The sequence below is a fragment of the Gouania willdenowi genome, chromosome 17 (genome assembly GCF_900634775.1).
Source record: "Gouania willdenowi chromosome 17, fGouWil2.1, whole genome shotgun sequence".
NCBI classification, from domain to species: Eukaryota; Metazoa; Chordata; class Actinopteri; order Blenniiformes; family Gobiesocidae; genus Gouania; species Gouania willdenowi.
This window is the reverse complement of record NC_041060.1, coordinates 4,884,096-4,897,516: the sequence shown is the minus strand read 5'-3', so window position 1 is coordinate 4,897,516 and position 13,421 is coordinate 4,884,096. Positions and strand designations below refer to the sequence as shown.

Genomic DNA, 13,421 nt, shown 5'->3' with positions numbered 1-13,421 from the left:
GCTGTAATGTGTGTGTTTTTTTTAAACTTTGTAGAATGTTACATTACTAAGTTAATCAATTAATGAAACATTGTTTTTTAGTCATTAAACAAAAATATTTCTCTTTTATTTTTCAACTCAGTTGTTTTTTTTTAGAATATTTCAGAGAAAGTGTTTTTGTTTATCACCAAACTAAAAAAAGGAAAAAAATCAAAAACCTTTTTATTAGAAAGAAAATCATCAGACGGTGACGTCATCGGACGGCCACGCGCTGCGCGTTCTTTCTACAGAGCGGGAGAAAAGCGAAGGATGCTGGGACTGGGCAGGCTTCCGTAGACAGCAGCCGTGCACGCGGACGTGCACGGAGCATCTTCGCCTGTCGATGATGAAGATCATCTTCATCACCGGACCCGTCCGCGATCCGATTACACCGTCTGATCCGATCTAGCGGAGCTGCTGCACATGCACGCGCACAGTGAGAGGTAGGTGCTCTTTGTTTGCGTGCACGAGCTTTTCACTCTTCTGTGTGTGTGGGGGTCGCGCGCACAGCTGCATCGTGCACATCCACAAACAAAAACCCTCAGAGTAATCAGATTACTGTGAGACAAGGAACAGAGTAATCAGATTACAGTGAGGCAGGGAACATAGTAATCAGATTACTGTGAGGCAAGAAACAGAGTAATCTGATTACTCTGTGAGAACATCAGTGGACACACACTACATAAGGAGCACCGTGTACAGACTCCATCTTTATTATCACAGACACACGTATTTGGTCCCTGTGTGTGTTTGATGTGTGTGTTTCTTTTGTGTCTCATTGTGTGTATGTGTGTGTGTGTATGTGTGAGAGAGAGAGACAGAGAGCATGCGTTTGTGCTTGCATTTATCTGTTTGTGTGTGTGTGTCTGTTATGGAAATTGGTTCCCAACATATTTTTTAGAGGTTTATTAATAATACGTTATTTGTCTCTAACTCTTTTGTCGTTGAACACAAACATGTGATCCTCCTCGTCCAATCAGATTAAACCAAAGTCTAAACTAAAGGTGAACCTGGAGGGCCTCAAACACTAAACTAATAAACTCACACTGACACATGGTCCAAAAAGGGACAAAAACACTGCTTAGGAAAGGAAAGAATGTCTGGACCAGGTCAGAGAGAGAGTAGAGATCACTGGACCAGGTCAGAGAGAGAGTAGAGATCACTGGACCAGGTCAGAGAGAAAGTAGAGATCACTGGACCAGGTCAGAGAGAGAGTAGAGATCACTGGACCAGGTCAGAGAGAGAGTAGAGATCACTGGACCAGGTCAGAGAGAGAGTAGAGATCACTGGACCAGGTCAGAGAGAGAGTAGAGATCACTGGACCAGGTCAGAGAGAGAGTAGAGATCACTGGACCAGGTCAGAGAGAGAGTAGAGATCACTGGACCAGGTCAGAGAGAGAGTAGAGATCACTGGACCAGGTGAACCAGGTGAGCAGCCACTCAGGTAGCGCTCAGGTAGAGGGAGTCGCATGATCTGACAGCTGTCGATCTTCCATTCCCCATGAATATATATATATATATGTGTGTGTGTGTGTGTATAATTATATACATATAAAAAAGAAGGATGTGGTCCCCTGCGCATGTGTGTGTGAATGTTTTTAATGAAATAATGAGGTGAGATGGAGGTCCTGGAGAGCTGCTGTCCTGCATGTTTTCTACACACTGATGGTGTCATTGTGTCACCATCAGCTGATCAATAATAAACCATCTGCTCTCCATCTGTCACTCATTAAACTTTCACCACTTACTCTGTGTGTGTGTGTGTGTGTGTGTGTGTGTGTGTGTGTGTGTGTGTGTGTGTGTGTGTGTGCGTGCGTGTGTGTGTGTGTGTGTGTGCAAACAGTATGTTTCCTTTTAAACACAACCAATCACAAAGTATATCTATTTCAATTATTTGTAAAACATGTTTGAACACAACAGACCGTTAGAGTCGACGTGAGCAAAGGTCACAGACGTATACAGAGTAGAATATGTTTGTCACAAAGACAGGATTAGGACAGTCTCTGCTTTTAATCTGACAGTCTGAGCTTTTATTCTGACAGTCTGAGCAGTGTCCGTTTACTTTTCTGAACAAGCATGTTGTGTATATTTTAAGTTGAGAGAGAAGAAAACTAAAGATGAATCTTAGTGTTCCACATGTTTGGTTAGCTTAGCACAGAGCCACCAGTCCCACATGTTTGGTTAGCTTAGCACGTAGCCACCAGTCCCACATGTTTGGTTAGCTTAGCACGTAGCCACCAGTCCCATATGTTTGGTTAGCTTAGCAAATAGCAAGCAGTCCACATGTTTGGTTAGCTTAGCACATAGCAACCAGTCCATATGTTTGGTTAGCTTAGCACATAGCAACCAGTCCATATGTTTGGTTATCTTAGCACATAGCAACTAGTTTTCCCGCCATCTTCCCATATTATTATCCTGTCAATTTCCCATATTAACAAAATACGAGCATTTCATTGTCAAAGATAAACCCATCCGATTCTGCTCAACCAATTGTAGTTTTGTACATCTTCTTAAAAAACTGACAGCTGAAATGCAACGGATACTGAAGCTTAGTTGGTGCAGTGAGACGGGTTGTGGCGGGCACTGAAAATAAAATCCAGAACTTGATAGATATGAACCAGTCCCACATGTTTGGTTAGCTTAGCGTGTAGCTACCAGTTCCACATGTTTGGTTTGCTGAGCACATAGCCACCAGTCCACATATTGGGTTAGCTTAGCATGTAGCCGCCAGTCCCACATATTTGGTTAGCTTAGCACATATAGCAACCAGTCCATATGTCTGGTTAGCTTTGCATATAGCCACCAGTCCACATGCTGGGTTAGCCTAGCAGGCTCAAAGGGTAAAGAGGCAGGGATTGTAAAATGAATCATCTTTGAAACATGAAACTGTTTCTCTGTGTTTCATCTTTTAGGTTCCTGAAACTCCGAGTGGAACCAGTAGAACCATTGAACTAGTAGAACCATTGAACTAGTAGAACCAGTAGAACCAGTAGAACCATTGAACCAGTAGAACCAGTAGCTCTCTGCTGGATGCCTCTCCCTGCTGGTCATGCTGAGGCCCCTCCTCCTTTGGCGCTCTGTGTGATGTCACTGAGGGGGGGGTGATGGGGGGCCTCCTGCTCCAATCACTGAGGGAATGAGCTCATGCACCAGGTAGGACCAGGTAGGCAGGCCATGACGCGGCTGATGCTGGGCCGGACCCTGGAGCGGATCTGTAAGGCGGTTCTACTGCTGTGTCTGATCCACTTCCTCATCATGATGATCCTCTACTTCGACGTGTACTCGCAGCGCTTCGACCTCTTCAGACGCAACGGCTCCAGAACCAACACTAACGTTAGCGCTGGCACCGCCCACCACTACTTCCTGTACAATGTGACCCGGGCCAACGCCACCGCGGCCTGCCTCACCACCTCACCTAGTCCACAGCCTGAGGACCAGCAGACGCCTTCTCCCAAACCACTGCCTCCCTGTCCAGAGAGTCCTCCAGGCCTCGGTGAGTCCACGCACCCCTCACTAGGAACCAGTAGACCAGGGGTCTGCAACCTGCGGCTCTGGAGCCTTGGCTCTTTGACTCTTTTGCAACATTAGAACATCAGACACATTTAGAGTCATCACTACTTCCTGTTTGGGTAAAACAAGTGTTTTTGATGCATCTGTCATATTATATACAGTATATATTAGGGCCGAGAAAATTAGCACGTTAACAATTTGTCAATTTTTTTCATATTAACGCGTTAAAATTAATTGACGCGTCGTTTAAAGTTCCGTTTCCTGTAGCTAATGCTGCTACAGCCTGAGATAGCAATGGGAAACTCAAAACACATGCTTCTAAATGGACAGTTTAGCTTTAAATTATTAAGTTATGTGTGCATGTCAAAGGGGAATTTAATCACCACTGCAGTAATTCTTCCTTTACGTACCATCTACGAGGGAAGCATTCGTGTTCAGCGGCGGCGGCATCAGGCAGACCCGGCGGATTACGACAAACAACTCTGGAGGAGAAGCTTTCCAAACATATTAATGACAAATTAACCAATGCAATGGCTTGTTGGATATCTACAAGTTGCCGTCCTACAAATTTTTATTGTTGAGGATGTGGGATTGCTTCAGGTACTTAAAATTTCAATGGAGGACCCCACGTATAAACTGCCTGCCAGAAAAACTATTCATTCAAAAATCGACACGCTGTACAACAGACCCCAGAAGACAGATAGTTATAGTGTTTACAGAGGGTTTCATACTGCCAAAAAATACTAGTCTTATTTGAACCAATGCATTTTTGTTACTGATGTTGTACTGCTGCTGTGAAAAATAACTGTACATTGTTTACATTACATAATTGCATTTGAAACAAAGTTTTAAATTAACTGTACAGCTGAGGTTCTAATTTTCTGTTCATTGTTTACATTATAGAATAGTACAGTGTTGCACAAACAATGTTTTGAATCACAAGAAATGTATTTGCTATAAGCTTTGTCTTTTAAAGACGTATTAAGTTATTTTTTGTTACACTTCAGAGTTATTCACTTTCTTTGCGAATATTTGGTTAAAAAAACATTTTTTCCTACATTTTTGCATGTTTATCAGGAGCTGACAATGCAATAAACTGTGATAAATTGCTGGCATTTTTTAATCACAATTAATCGCAAATATATTTATTCAGATTTGCGATTAATTAGTTAATTTTTTCAAACAATTCCAGGCCCTAATATATATATATATATATATATATATATTAGGGCTGTCACCTTAACGCGTTCATTGCGATTCATTAATTATAGGGAAAAAAACGTGCTAAAAAAACACTGTTAATCGTTTTTTTAGCACTCAAAACAGAACAAAACATCTCATTTCAAGAGTTCCCGGTATACCCATAATACTGATGCACAGGCTACAATACAAGACTGGGGACTACCATGTGACTACCGAGCTTCTCAACTTCGTTTGTGTTAATTTCGCCTTATAAAAACACCGGATGGAAAACACAAGCCCAGTTGTGTGCAAATCGAGCAAGAAAGTGTTTGCCGAACACCGGAGCTTTGTAGCCTCCACTACCACCTCAATGCTAAACATGTAGCAGCTAACACGGACACACGGGCAGTGCTAACTGCAACATGCTCCGAGCACGCCGTGTTGCCAAAACTGAACAAGATTACAGGGTTCAGAACCAAAATGAATAAGTCCCAATGTTTTATTTCATTTGTATTTTCTATTATTTGGAGATTGACATGAGTTCACAGCAATATTCTCCCTGATGGTCTAAACTAAAGCTTTTTGGAATCATCTCACTTAGAGTGGAATGTAAATATCTACAAGTCTTTTATAAAACAATAAATGACTTTATAAAGACACTTTGTTATATACTAATCTTTGAATCTGCCACAATAATGTGATTTAAATGATAATACCTCAAGTTGAGGGCATTTCTCAGCAATTTTTTGGTGCAATTAAAAATAAAAAAAGTAGATACATTTTTTACATAGCATAATTAATTATTCACACCATTTTTTAATCTCTTGACAGCACTAATATGTATGTATAATATATACAGTATGTGTGTGTGTCTCTGTGTTTACATAGTGAGTTCAGTCCAAAGGCTAAACTATGTTTCCAGGCCTGACTGAGTGTGTCATAAAATTGATTTAATGTGAGTGATTGACAATAATAATATTTACCTTTAAGGATCAATGAAGTCCATTGATCAGCCTATTGAGCTCTGTTAGGTTCACTCAGTGTGTGCGTGTACTTGTGTACCTGCTCAGAATGTTGCAGCTGGGGGTCAAAGGTCACATGGTTTCATCACAGGCTGCAGCATCAGAGGTTTTACTGAACACACACACAGAGAGAGAACCCACTGATTTACATTTCACACACACACTTGGTTGCCTCACAGCACCAGCTGACAGGTGGTGTGTGTGTGTGTGTGTGTGTGTGTGTGTGTGTGTGTGTGTGTGTGTGTGTGTGTGTGTGTGTGTGTGTGTGTGTGTGTGTGTGTGTGTGTGTGTGTGTGTGTGTGTGTGTGTGTGTGTGTGTGTGTGTGTGTGTGTGTGTGTGTGTGTTTAGGGCTGTCGTCAACCAAGGAAAAGGTTGGTGACCAAGACTATGGCACACGTAGGGATTAGTCGACCAAGAAAAAAACCAAAAGAAAACGTAGAATCAATGATCAGGTGCAGAGGAGGATGAGGAGAAAGATAAAGAGAGAAATATCTAGTTTTGGTCAAACATCAGATCAGCGCACTGGGGAAAAAACGCACATCAAACAGGTGCGCAGTGCGCGCCGTGGCGCCAGAGACAGCAGTGGATCTATTTACATAATCCACGTATCAAATATAAGGATAATCTATGTCCTTGTGCAGAAAAGGGATTGATTCAATAGTGGATGCTTGTGCTTCCCTCGCTGCTCTCTGCTCTGATCTGCCCTGAGGAGAGTCCACTGCGCTGTCAGCTGAAGCGCAACACTTTTTTTTGCAGCGCTGCACGCACTTACACAGCTGTTGCTGGACATAGAATCATGTTTAGGCATTAAATAAATTATATTTGATATTTAATCCTTATCACCTATATACATGCAATGCATTTTTTTTTGTTGGTATTGAAACTGATACCATTGCTGGTCGACCAATGAAAATATTGGTTGACCATGACGGCATCGACCAATTAGTCGACTAAACGATCAAAGTTGGCAGCCCTAGTGTGTGTTAGTATGTGTGTGTTAGTGCTCAGTAGTGTTGTGTGTGTGTGTGTTAGTAGTGTTTTTCCTCTGGTTGTATCTGATGGTTCATGCTGATCTCTGATTGGTCTACATACCGTAACATGACCTCTGACCTCAGTGTGTTCCTCAGGCCACGCCTCCTTCTGTGTTCAGTCCGCCAGCTTCTTCCTCTCTGATCACACTCAGGTTATTAGTTGATGTGTTTCAATGACATCCCTGGCTCTACACTACATGTAACATGTTATTAACATGTGTGAAGCAGATACTGAATGATAATGATAATAATAATAATAATACATAATAATATAATGATATATAATAATAGTAATAAGGCAACACCTCAGCATGAATGATGACTGAAACACTGACAGAACTTCATCTCTGTGTGTGTGTGTGTGTGTGTGTGTGTGTACGTGTTGGTGTTTAATTCTAACTGGTGACCGTTATAAGTGGTGACCAGCTTCTTCTTCTTCTTCTCCTCCTCCTCAGTGGGTCGTTTACTGATTGAGTTCAGCTCGTTAATGACGATGGAACGAGTTCAGAAAGAAAACCCCAACGTCACCAACGGGGGGCGCTACACACCCCCAGACTGTAGAGCCAGATGGAAGGTCTGTTCTTCATCGTCATCTTCATCATTCCTCCCAGTGTGTGTTTTAAATTTCTTTCATAACATTAGTGTAGTGAGTGTGTAACTCTGATGATTGATGTGTGTGAGCTAGCATGTGGCTCAGTACCCCCCCCTGACTGATAGAACCCTAACCCATCATTAATGGTTAATAATCATTAATAATCAGGTGTTTGAGTGCCCCTCTCTCTCTCTCTCTCTCAGGTAGCCATCATCATCCCATTTCGTCACAGAGAAAATCACCTGAAATACTGGCTTCATTATCTTCATCCAATCCTGAGGAGGCAGAAGATCGACTACGGCCTTTATATCATCAACCAGGTAGAAACTAGCGAGCTGATTGGACGCTGGACACAGAGTCTTTATTTTAACAGACGGTTATTAGTTATTAGTGATGATGATGAGTGTTTAAGAGATTGAAGATTAGAGATGAAGGTTGGTTTATAATCTCATCACAGAGACATGATGACAACATTATTTTATAGAACAAGGGTTTAGTGTGTGTGCGTGTGTGTGTGCATGCACGTCAGGTGAACAAAGAGCTGTAATAAATCTGAACTTGATGAGATTTCTCAGTAACAGATGACGTCAGTGTGTGTAATCCTCTCCCTCTAATCTACACACACACACACACACACACACACACACACACACATTAAGTCATCCACACACACACATTAAATCCTGTGCATTGATGTTATGGATCTCTGAAGATTATATTTGTGCTGAGGTAATGAATGAAAACATCTTGGAAAAGTGGAGACCTATCTTAAAGGAGCAAAGGGCAGGATCTAGAAATCCTTAGCAACACTACGGTGGTTAGTGTGACTGCAACCATCAGCCAAGCCGCCGCAGGAGCGCGCATCAACTGTTTGTTTATCGCAGGAGCACAGCTGATAGTGTGTATAGAGGATGGATACCCGACCAAACCCTGACGTCACCGGACGGGTCAAGTTCGGGCAGGTATTTAGAACTGCGCGCAGCATTCTTCCTTTCCTGCTGCAGCAGCCACAGCTGATGTAGCCCTGAAGAATGCTTCTTTAAATGTAAGTGAGAGCTGTGATTCACTTTGGATGAAGAATGGAGCAGAGGACAATTATAAAGGAATAATACACTGTTGAAACTTGGTGCTTATCACTAAAAACAAACATAAATATGTAATTTCTTTGAGAAAAAAAATAGGTTTTCACTGTCGGGTCGGACTTGGACGAGAAGATGCGGCTCGATCCGCATTCCAACTGTGACACGGTTATCTATTTACTCGCCATTCATGTGACTGTTTACTGCAAAACCTGTGCACATGCCTCAGCGTACATCTGTGGAACTGTAGTTTAGTCCACCGTGCTTGTCTTCTTTCAGTCTCCAAGCCGTTTTCTTCTCTTTCTGCTTCATTTCCGGGAGTGGGCCGCCTCTCCAAGCCGTCGAGAACGCGCACCAGCGTCATTTGACTTCACGTCTGCAGAACTGCTCGGGGAAATTTGTACCCAGAACAGTTCCTGTTGTCAGAGAGCATGATATAAATTTCCATTGCTATGCAATGTTAAAAGGGAGTGGTTTCCTCCCACTGTCGCTAAATGCTTGTTCATGTGAATCTTGTTGGGTTTTTTATTTCATATTATGAATTTTTTATTTTGATAAGCGCATTGAGATGACTTTGTTGTAAATTGCGCTATACAAATAAAGTTGAATTGAATTGAACAGAAGTACAAAATGTATCACACAATCTTTTCAAGGCAAAAGGGAGAAATGTGTGTGGGCTCATTCTCTTTTGGTTTAGAGCGCTTCGTCACCCACTCGCATTAAAAAAAACTTAAAATGAATGTTTAGTTTTTCTTAAATCCTGCCCTATGCTCCTTTAAATATGATTATTGAACTATATTATAATTCAAAGCTGCTTTGAACCGGGTTTTTATTATTAATCACATGATCAGTTCACACTCGTCAGTAATTGTAGTGACTCACTGCTTTTTTTAGGCCCTAGGTTCCCAAAGTGAGGCATGGGGACCCCCAGGGGTACACAGATTGTCATAGGGGGTACGTGAATATAAATGAAAACCATTGTAAAGTATAATATACAGTAAATCTAGCAGCAGTCAGGTGTCTCACACTGCCCTCTAGTGGTGACACACAAACGGTCTCAATCACAAAAACGCACAGATATGATGAGAGCTACATAGCTTTGTGCTAGCTAAACAGCGCTAAGTGTTTGGCACGTCCACCTCACAGCTGAAGGTCCTGGGTTCAAGTCCTGGGGTAGACACTTGGGTCCTTTTTGTGTGGAGTTTGCATGTTCTCCCCGTGCTGCATGGGTTTCGTCCACAATCCGAAAACATGATGTTAGTCTCTCCATTGCCCTGTGATGGGTGTACCCCAGCCTAGCGTCCAATGAGAGGTGGAGATAGACACCAGCATTATTTGATTTTATTTTTTTTAATATATTTTGTTGATCAACAGGATAAGTAAAAGTCAGAGACGAATTACCCTGTAGGTTTACATAATTATGTTTATTAAGTGTTCAGCAGTAGGAGGAACGTGGTTAGGGTTAAAGGTAAGCGTGCAGAGCCATGATTGGTTAGAGTCTCATTATGTCTGTGTGTGTCCACCTCCAGCTGGGTGAGGAGACATTCAATCGAGCCAAGCTGCTGAACGTTGGCTACTCAGAGGCTCTGAAGGACTCAGAATACGACTGTTTCATCTTCAGTGACGTGGACCTGATCCCCATGGACGATAGAAATATTTACCACTGCTACGACCAGCCCCGACACTTTGCTATCGCTATGGATAAGTTTGGTTTCAGGTAATGTTATTGTTATTATTATTATTATTATTATTGATCCACATGGATGATAGAAACATTTTTCACTGCTACAACAAGCCCCAACACTTTGGTATCCCTATGGATAAGTTTGGTTTCAGGCAACACACACTCATCATCTCTGTACCTTTATCAATATTAATATTATTATTATTATTAATATATCTCTATTATAATTTATCATCATTATCAATATTATTATTATTATCATTATCATTATATCTAATAAACCTCTGATATTCTCAGACTTCCATACGCTGGATACTTTGGAGGAGTTTCAGGTTTGAGTAAAAAACAGTTTTTGAAGATCAATGGATTCCCCAATGAGTACTGGGGGTGGGGAGGGGAGGACGACGACATCTACAACAGGTTTGTGTGTGTGTGTGTGTGTGCGCGCAAGAATGTTTCCTTGTGAAAACGCAAACGTTTAGTTACGTTTTGTCTGTCCGTTTCCACGTCAACGGCGTTTTGGTGCTTGAAAATTGGATTTGATAAAAAATGCTTCCCTCTCCATCTCCATGGTAACAGGGAAACAACACTTTCCGTGTCACAGCCAAGTTCACTGGTAGGCTGCAGAGCCTCAGAGGTTAGTCTTAGCTTAGGGTTAGGGTTAGCCCTAACTAACCTAGGGTGAGTTTACTACATGGTTTATTACATGTTTACTACATGGTGTATTACATATTTACTACATGGTGTATTACATATTTACTACATGGTGTATTACATGATTACTACATGGTGTATTACATGGTTTACTGCATGGTGTATTACATGATTACTACATGTTTACTACATGGTGTATTACATGTTTACTACATGGTGTATTACATGTTTACTACATGGTGTATTACATGTTTACTACATGGTGTATTACATGTTTACTACATGGGAGTATTACATGTTTACTACATGGTGTATTACATGTTTACTACATGGTGTATTACATGTTTACTACATGTTTATTACATGTTTACATGGTGTATTACATGTTTACATGGTTTATTACATGGTGTATTACATGTTTACATGGTTTATTACATGGTGTATTACATGTTTACATGGTTTATTACATGTTTACATGGTGTATTACATGTTTACATGGTTTATTACATGGTGTATTACATGTTTACATGGTTTATTACATGTTTACTACATGGTTTATTACATGTTTCCTGGTCTCATGTAAACAAACATTGTTTAGGAAACATTGTCGTGTAAATGTTGAACTTTTTGGAAACAAAAACAAAACGTTTATCGTGTAAATAGGGCCTGATAGTGATTGCGTGGTGATGTTATTGTGTGTATGTGTGTTGTTGTGTAACAGGATCACTCTGATAGCGATTGTGTGTTGTTGTGTATTTTTGTGGAACAGAATCACTCTGAATGGGATGAAGGTGTCCAGGCCTGATGTTAGAATCGGTCGTTATAGAATGATCAAACATGAGAGAGACAAACACAACGAGCCCAACCCTCAAAGGTAACACACACACACACACGCACACACACACACACACACACACACACAGACAGTGTTCTAATGTCACATCTACAGTGGATTGGGAGTGAAAAACAGATGTTCATACTGTGTGAAGCTGAGGAGGTCAAAACGAAGACTCAGTGACTCATATACAGACTGTCGTGATATATATTGTGCAACAGTGAATGTTTTTATTATTGATGAATAGGATCCACATCAACTCAAACTATAATAATAATAATAAATAAAAAATGTCATTTATAATGCACTTTTCATTTCAAGGAATCTCAAAGTGTTACATTTAAAAACACAAAACAACTACATAAGATTTAACACTTAAAAGCTTTCATTTTTACAGATGCTACAGATGTTATTGCATATGTTATAACAGATGTTATTTCATCTGATATAACATGCTTGTGATGTTATAATATCTGTTGTTACAGATTTTATTACATATGTTATAACATTTTATTACATGTTATTGCATATGTTATTGCATGTGTAGTACAGATGCTACATATGTTGTAGCATATGTTATAGCAGATGTTACATATGTTATTACATATGTTGTAACAGATGTTATAGCGATGTTACATATGTTATTACAGATGTTACATTTGTTGTTGCAGATGTTATTACAGATGTTGTTACAGATGTTGTAGCGTATGTTATAGCAGATGTTACAGATGTTATTACAGATGTTACAGATGTTACAGATGTTATTACATATGTTATTACATATGTTATTACATATGTTATTACATATGTTGTAACAGATGTTGTAACAGATGTTATAGCAGATGATCATTGTGGTTCTGTGTGTCTGCTTTAGATTTAATAAGATCCAGAACACAAAGAACACTATGAGGAAGGATGGGATCTCATCTTTGAGCTACAGGCTGGTCCATGTGAGGAGGTTTCCTCTCTACACTAACATCTCAGTGGAGATAGGAAAACCTCCTCCACGGCCCTTCAAAGGATAAAGACAACCAATCAGCTTCTCTCTTTGGTTCTGAGGACGTGGGAAGGTTTGGACTCTGGAGGACTCTAAGACCCTGGGGAGTCAGAGACTCTGGAGGTGGGAGAGGAGTTTAATTTCAAGCTTTGCCTTTTTTCTGAGATCAAACAGGAGGATTTAATGACAACAAAGACACTTTTCTAAAGGATCACTCTTCTCTTCTTCTGTTTCTGGTTGAATGTGTAACGTGCCTGCATCTCACACACACACACACACACACACACACACACTTTTTATCCACACACCTGTTGATCATGGTCTGAGAAGGTACCACGTGTAACACATCAAACTAACATCAAGTCTTCCTTTGTTTTCCTGTCACACCACAGGAGGTTATTATTATTATTATTATTATTATTATTATTATTATTATTATTATTGTTATTATTATTATTATTATTATCATCCATATAAACAGTCATTGATGTTATAAATTATATCCTACAGATCATTCAGATTACATATTATTGATCATACAGATATTGATTATGTTAGTTTTTAACACTTTTTATATAACCAGACTTTGTCTATACATTTTTGTGTGTTTTGTTTGTGGATGTATTTACAACATAAACATCAACGACTGTTGGCTTTTATAAATAAATTAATAAATATTAAAAAGGAAGAGAAAAATGCACAAAAAGCTCCTGTTTTTCAACATTTGGTATATTCTCATCTGTTCCTCCAATGTTTTTATTAACTGAGTTAAAGCAGCTTGGCATGGCATATTTTTTCAAAAATTTTGAAAAAAAA

The 13,421-nt window shown here is 40.1% G+C and overlaps 1 protein-coding gene across 2 annotated transcripts; it reads left to right on the top strand.

The window, feature by feature from the left end:
* The first annotated feature begins 279 nt into the window (after nucleotides 1-279).
* Nucleotides 280-12,816, top strand: LOC114479224 (beta-1,4-galactosyltransferase 2-like). Of its 2 annotated transcripts, none has more exons than XM_028472786.1 (8): nucleotides 280-461; nucleotides 2,931-3,511; nucleotides 7,220-7,338; nucleotides 7,560-7,676; nucleotides 9,965-10,152; nucleotides 10,417-10,539; nucleotides 11,543-11,647; nucleotides 12,483-12,816. In XM_028472786.1, the coding sequence occupies exons 2-8, from the start codon at nucleotides 3,163-3,165 to the stop codon at nucleotides 12,631-12,633; spliced, it is 1,152 nt and encodes a 383-aa protein (XP_028328587.1). In that variant the 5' UTR covers nucleotides 280-461; nucleotides 2,931-3,162; the 3' UTR covers nucleotides 12,634-12,816. The 2 variants fall into 2 exon arrangements, with proteins under 2 accessions (XP_028328587.1, XP_028328586.1); XM_028472785.1 differs by having other exon boundaries at nucleotides 7,220-7,374.
* Nucleotides 12,817-13,421: the final 605 nt, after the last annotated feature.